The sequence below is a fragment of the Medicago truncatula genome, chromosome 1 (assembly GCF_003473485.1).
Source record: "Medicago truncatula cultivar Jemalong A17 chromosome 1, MtrunA17r5.0-ANR, whole genome shotgun sequence".
Classification (NCBI taxonomy): domain Eukaryota; kingdom Viridiplantae; phylum Streptophyta; class Magnoliopsida; order Fabales; family Fabaceae; genus Medicago; species Medicago truncatula.
Genome location: NC_053042.1, coordinates 36,806,676 through 36,813,026, shown reverse-complemented (window position 1 = coordinate 36,813,026; position 6,351 = coordinate 36,806,676). Strand labels below are relative to the sequence as shown.

The 6,351-nt window shown below is 32.0% G+C and overlaps 1 protein-coding gene across 1 annotated transcript; it reads right to left on the bottom strand.

Annotated features, from left to right (window-relative positions):
- Nucleotides 1-3,595: 3,595 nt before the first annotated feature.
- Nucleotides 3,596-6,061, bottom strand: LOC25484409 (WAT1-related protein At5g07050). The gene is made up of 7 exons (XM_013613216.3): nucleotides 5,811-6,061; nucleotides 5,343-5,405; nucleotides 5,142-5,258; nucleotides 4,489-4,726; nucleotides 4,241-4,402; nucleotides 3,995-4,146; nucleotides 3,596-3,889 (listed from the first exon to the last, which is right to left on the bottom strand). Exons 1-7 carry the CDS (start codon nucleotides 6,014-6,016, stop codon nucleotides 3,754-3,756), a joined length of 1,074 nt encoding a protein of 357 aa, XP_013468670.1. The 5' UTR covers nucleotides 6,017-6,061; the 3' UTR covers nucleotides 3,596-3,753.
- Between the last annotated feature and the right edge of the window lie 290 nt (nucleotides 6,062-6,351).

Here is a 6,351-nt window from a genome sequence, read left to right as displayed (position 1 = left end):
ACAACAGCCTCAATATTTTATTGAGATGTCCTTGTTTAACAACATTGTGATTCATTTTTAGTACTAATTTAAAATATTTTCATGTTATCGTTTATTTGGTGCTGCTGAGTTCCACTTAACAACATGATGATTCATTTTTACAACTAATTTAAAATAATTTTATACTCTCGATTATTTGGCACCGAGTTCCACTTAAAAACATGTGGTTCATTTCTGCTAGTAAAACAAATAATAATGTATTTCAAATTTAGTGGTGTTCCTTTAAGCATACACCAAATTAAATTAAAGAATACCACCAAGTGCCTTGTGTTTCCTGAGCCACAAGTTTTAGTAAATTGAGGGAACGTTGCCAAACTTGGGCTTTTAAACAAAAACTGTTATCTTTCAAAACAAAAAACTGTTATTTTAGGAAGTTTATTATGTGTCAGTTTCATTCAATTTCAATGCGTGGGAAATCTAGATGTTTGTTTTGCCTAACCATCCACTCATACTTGATTGGAGATTTAAGTTTAATTCAGCAGGGATGACAATTGAACCGAGATTTGATGGATATGCAAAAACTACTTATAGTGAATAGGGTAAAATCACGCTTTTATGAGTTCGGGTTTGGGTCCGACCTCCGGGTAATTATCCACAAATTTAAGTGGATATGGTCGCAAATAAGGGTATTATACTGCATAACCCAACTCTGCAACCCGCATTTACATATTCATATAATATGATGAATAATTTATTTATTTTTGGTATACAATTAATTTATTTATTTAGCTATTTAAGTCTAAACCTACTCCCTCCTATGTACAATTTTCTAAGGATATTTTGGATGTTTTTTATTTGCCTAAATACTACAATTCGTACTATTTTATGAATTGATTTTTATCTTTTTTTAAAAGATGGTGGTCGGATGGCTAATAATGCAACTTTTGTGTTTGGTTGTTAGAGATGGTGGTCAGACCCTTTGTTTTGTTTGGGTATCGGTTGGCCTTTGTTCTTGTATTTTTAGTGTCACATATTGTAACTTTTGTCGGGTCTTCTTAGTACACATTGTGCTGAGAAGACTCATGTGGTTTTGTTAACTGTGGTGTTTTTTATTAACTTTTCATAGTTAAAGTGCGGGTGTGTGCACTTAGGTGCCCGTAGGGTATGAAGATAGGCACTAAAGTTGTTGCCAACAAGGATACAGACTCGGATACATACATTTTTTACAAACGCAGGTATGGGAAGGGGCACTGTAGTACCTTGCCAATAGGATACCCATTGTCTTCCCTATTTTCGTGTGAGGAGGTTAAAAACTTCCGTGCGAGGGGGTTAAAAAAGAGTTAAGATCCTCTTCATTTTGTATCCTCTCCATTTCTTTCATTTGGAGAGATATAGACTCAAAAAAGTTTGAAAAAAATTGAAAATAATTAATGATGGTGGGACCCATTTAATGGTAGGATCCACTATTTATTTTATGTGTCTATCTTTCTCTAAACTGTGTACTCCATTTATTTTATCAAATGAAGAGGATCCTAATCCCTTTAAAAAATTGAGTGATATAAATCTTGAAGGTACTATCTTTTTTTTTTTTGACATGGAAATGTATTTTCATAAATAGAGTATGGCGGCACAACTTGGTTCGCAACGCACCTGTTGAGACAAAATTGTAATATGTAAAAGCAAGGAAATAAATTAACACATTCATGAACGATGCCATTCAAATAAGAGTGATTTTGTTGTTGATCCACTATGGCTGCAATTACGTATATCGAATGTGACTCTACGAATAAGTTTAGAAAAAGCATATCCCATGCAAACTCCAAACCAACTGGTAGGTCTGAATTGTGTCTTGGCTCAGTTTTTGAAAGGTTCTAGCTGCTAAAACAGAACCATTTTCATCTCTGATCACAGCTGAAAGTCCACAACTCCCATCCTCCATTGGTCCCGTTAAAAAACATTAACATATACTAAGATTTGTCATTTTATTGGTCAAAAAATACATTTGTCATTTCTCACAACGTTGTTATTTTGAAGTTTTATTTTGTTGAATCAAACACGTTTATCTTAGTCGATCGATGGACGGAGATACTTAACAAATATCACTTTTCTCATTCAACGTAGCTAAGAAAATTAAATTGGCTCGTCAAATGCGAGAGTGTAAAATCATCATTGATCTTAAACAAATTTGGTTTGTCGTTGTTATAGTTAATTGCAGCTAGATTAGAATTCATTTTAAATAGGTAAGGTTTGTGAATTATAATGAACCAAATACACAAATAAATGTTAGTTCCATCCACCTTATGTTTGAATAAAGTGTAAATTTTTGTAAGAGCCTCAATGTGTCGAACTAGATTTCATTCTCTGACTAATATTATGAGGTTCACTTTAGGCTCGGCTCTTTTCGACTATCTAGGTTTTTTCTATCTTTAAGGGCAAAGCCTCGTACTATTCATCTTCAATCCATTGAAGATAAAATTAGAACCGAACTTGTCAGTTGGGAAGGTGAATTACTCTCTTTGATGGGTAGGGTTCAACTTGTAAAGTCGGTTATTCATGGCATGCTTTTTTAGAGTTTTAAAATTTATTCTTGGTTTGGCCAGGTATTATGGATAGTAGGAAATTGGTTACTTTGTCTTGGGGTTGCACCCCCCCTTTCTAACACGATTTTACTCTCAAACGCATGTCTGAAATCAATTTTGAAATGGTAGAGTAGCATGTATGTCTTCATCTTTTCATGTGGCAGCTGGGGTTTGTTTCAGGTTGAAGAAGATAGACCATTGGGCTGTCATATTTTTAAACCCGACCCATTTAGCTTGGCCTCTCTTTTTTTTTTAACAGATTTAGGACATGTTCAAGCAATAAAGGGATTTTGACCCACAATAAAAAATGAATCAAGTTGTGATATATGATTTTTTTTTTTTTTTTAAATAAGGATTTTTTAAGGAATAGTTTTTGTTTTTATCTAGGAAATATTTTTTTAAGAAATAGTTAGTTTTTTTTTTAAATACTTATTTTGAGTACCAGGTGAAGATAGTGTTGAACAGTTTGAAAAACTCATAAATTTTATGTTTTGGTTAAAAATTCTAAGTAAGAAACAATATTTTCTTAAAAATTTATTGATAGTTTACTATACTTAAATTAAATAGTATGTGACTATGGACTCTCACTCTCAGCAGTCCTATATTTTGATTTAACATTTTTGTTTATTTGTAGAATTGTAGTCTATTATTGAATACATTATATTTCATCTTTATTGACATGTTATATTTCATCTCTTCCTTAAAAAAAAAAATGTTATATTTCATCTCTCTTATTTTAAAGTGTACTTATGTAGAATAAATGACAATCCTCTTTTAATTTGATTTATGATTATTTATATATATTATGTCACATGTGAATTTGCGATAAATTTTTCGTCCAGACTCTATAATTCCTGACTCCGCCACTGTACTAGACCAAGATTCTAAGATGAGATGTTCAAAATACATACATACTACAAATTTGCATCGATGGAGTTCTATTAATTAATATCAAATCGAGATTCGACTACTATGCATCGTAAGATACTAATAACCATGTAAGTGATTTGTCTAAATGGCCACATTAGGTTATAAAATTCTGGTATAGACTAAATTTTTGTCTTGTAAAACTAGTAGCTGAAAACAAACTTTGTGAAGCCTTGTTTTACACAAAATCCTCATGATGTGCAAATTTTATTCTAAATATTTGGATGGACACCTCTACTACATTTCCATCTAAAATTACATGCTATATTCAACATTCTTCTAAGCCTCCTTCTCCATTTTTGTACTGCAATTTAACTTTGGTCTTGAAATCAACCTCTTTGTCACCTTCTTTCCCCCACAGCAACAGATACAAACCCATGATCACAATAAATGCACCTATGATGCTAAAGAATTACGAGAACCAACTTTTAGAACTACAATTATGCTAAAAATAATAAGGTTTTTAGAAGAGTTTAACTTTAATACATTGTTACTGTAAAAAGTTTTACCTGCCCAGATAAAGTTTTTCACCAAGGACGAAGTATGCTAGAATTGCCACAAATATGGTACAAAGAGGGTTAAATACAGTGACAAAAACAGGCCCTTTTTTCTCAGTGCACCATAATTGAATGTAGATCAATAAACCACCACCAACAATTCCCTGTAATTAATATTGAATGATTGATGCATAATGTTAGAACATTAGATTTGGTAGTATTTTTTTACAATGACATTTTACTTGTACAATACTTAACTCCATATATTATGGACCACAAGTCAATGTTGAGTCCTATAATCCAAGCTGAAGTGTTATTATGTTCTACTATTAATGTGAAAACAGCTGATTGTATTGCTCCCATAAAGCACATCCATGTAGTGAGTGATAATTGAGCAGGATATCTTTTTAGAGTAGATGCCTGAATTTACAATTACAAAGACATTAGAGTTATAATACTTGATAGTATTTGCAAGCTAAAAACTAGTTATGAGTTAAGGTGTGAACCTGCATAATGTACCATATAGAAAAAGTGGCACAACATGAGATAGTAAGAAGTGAACCCTTTAATCCACTCTCGTTGATAGAAGAACTTTTTCGTTGAATAATATGAATTAGAGGATGCCACAAGTTTCTCATAACAGGTCCTTTGTATAGTGTCATGGTCAAAACACCAGCTAAGGATATCAAGGTCCCCAGTATTTTTGCTATGCTACGTGGATTTCTAAGATCAATAACCTCGATCCTGCATTCAAGTCAAAAATCAATAGGTTAAATTTGTTTTCGGTGTGTGTTTGAACTTTTTTCCCCTTTTCTTAATAAAATTAAATGTTCAGTCGTGAAATAATAAAGTGGGTCAAAAGCTAATCAAATAGCCTTGATCTCTGAAAAATGACGCGACAGAAGGTATTAACCACCAAGTGTAACCAAATAATAAAAATTGTTCCAACCTTGTATATTCACTGACTTCATCGATAACTAATATCTGTTGAAGAATCTAGCATCCACTTTTTCATTCCTTGAAATTACAAAACCGCATGTTTTTAGTTTTGTAATTTGTAAGGACTCAAAAGTGGATACATGAACTAAAAACAAGAAAATTTAAATTTTTAAGGATTAAAAATATATTTAATTTAAACCATTATATCAAGAATGCGAACCTGAGTGCCACTGCAATAATGAAGGTAATGGAAGCAATGGTGTTGAACATGGAAGCAAGAAAGGTTGGAGAAGTATACTTTAAGCTTGCAAAGTACAAATTGAGTGCCATGGTGATCCTGCAATAATATTTTTAAATTATACAAATTATGTTTCCGTACTTCCATACAATGTAATAACATACATTTTTTATTTGTTCTTACCCTAACAAAGAAAGCACAAATATTTCCATAAAAAGAACAAGTGTCAGCTTTGGTCTTAAACTTCTGCAAGAAAACAGCAAAAACGATTGTTATAAGATAAGTGAGAATATTCTATCATATATGATTATACAATATTCAACTATTTAAGAGTTCAAACTGTATTTTTAATTAATTTTTTTACAAAATCAAGTTCATTTAAAATCATGATTTTAATCTTCTAGCTTAACCAAGATTTTGGGTTCGAATCCAGCATTGGACATGCAGCAGCGTTAAAACTCTTAGGGAGAGTTTGTTAAAACTCTTAGGGAGAGTTTGCCGCCCATTTGGACCCCACAAGACTCGAGGGATTAGTTTTGCTATTGCGCACGTGGATGATACTCAGTTTACACCAAGAATCATGATTTTAAGGCACTCGGCCAAACACAAACTATGAACTTTGATGCATTTCGAAGAGAAATGTACATGTACCTCTCAAGAAAGTATGCAAAAGGAAACATCACAGCCCCAGCGAGAACATGCCGATAGGTAACATAAACATAAGGACTCATTCCATGATTGAAGGAAGATTCAGAGATAAAATATAAAAAGGTATAGCCAACTTGGGCTAAAACCATGACCAGGTGTGGCTTGAACTCTTTGTATACATGTAGAGGAGAAAATACTTTTTTCTCCATAAGTTTAGTGATGATGTTTCTTTCTTGCACTTATTTAGTAGCTTACCACATTCCCACTATATATATAAGAAAAAGTACTAGAACCAAAGACGGTAGAGGATATATTGTAGAACGAGAAATGATATTTATATAATCATACAATTTTTATGATAACCTCAATCTTCATTTTTTTTTTTTTTATTGATCAAAAATAATAGAAAGAGAAAAAAGTAGAAAGATGGTAAGAATATCACGTGAGTATGAAAGAAAGTTGTTTAAAATTGTCATAAAATGGTTGTACAAATATTATTACTCTTCTAGAACTACTCTTACATTTTGACACCATAAATTTCTTA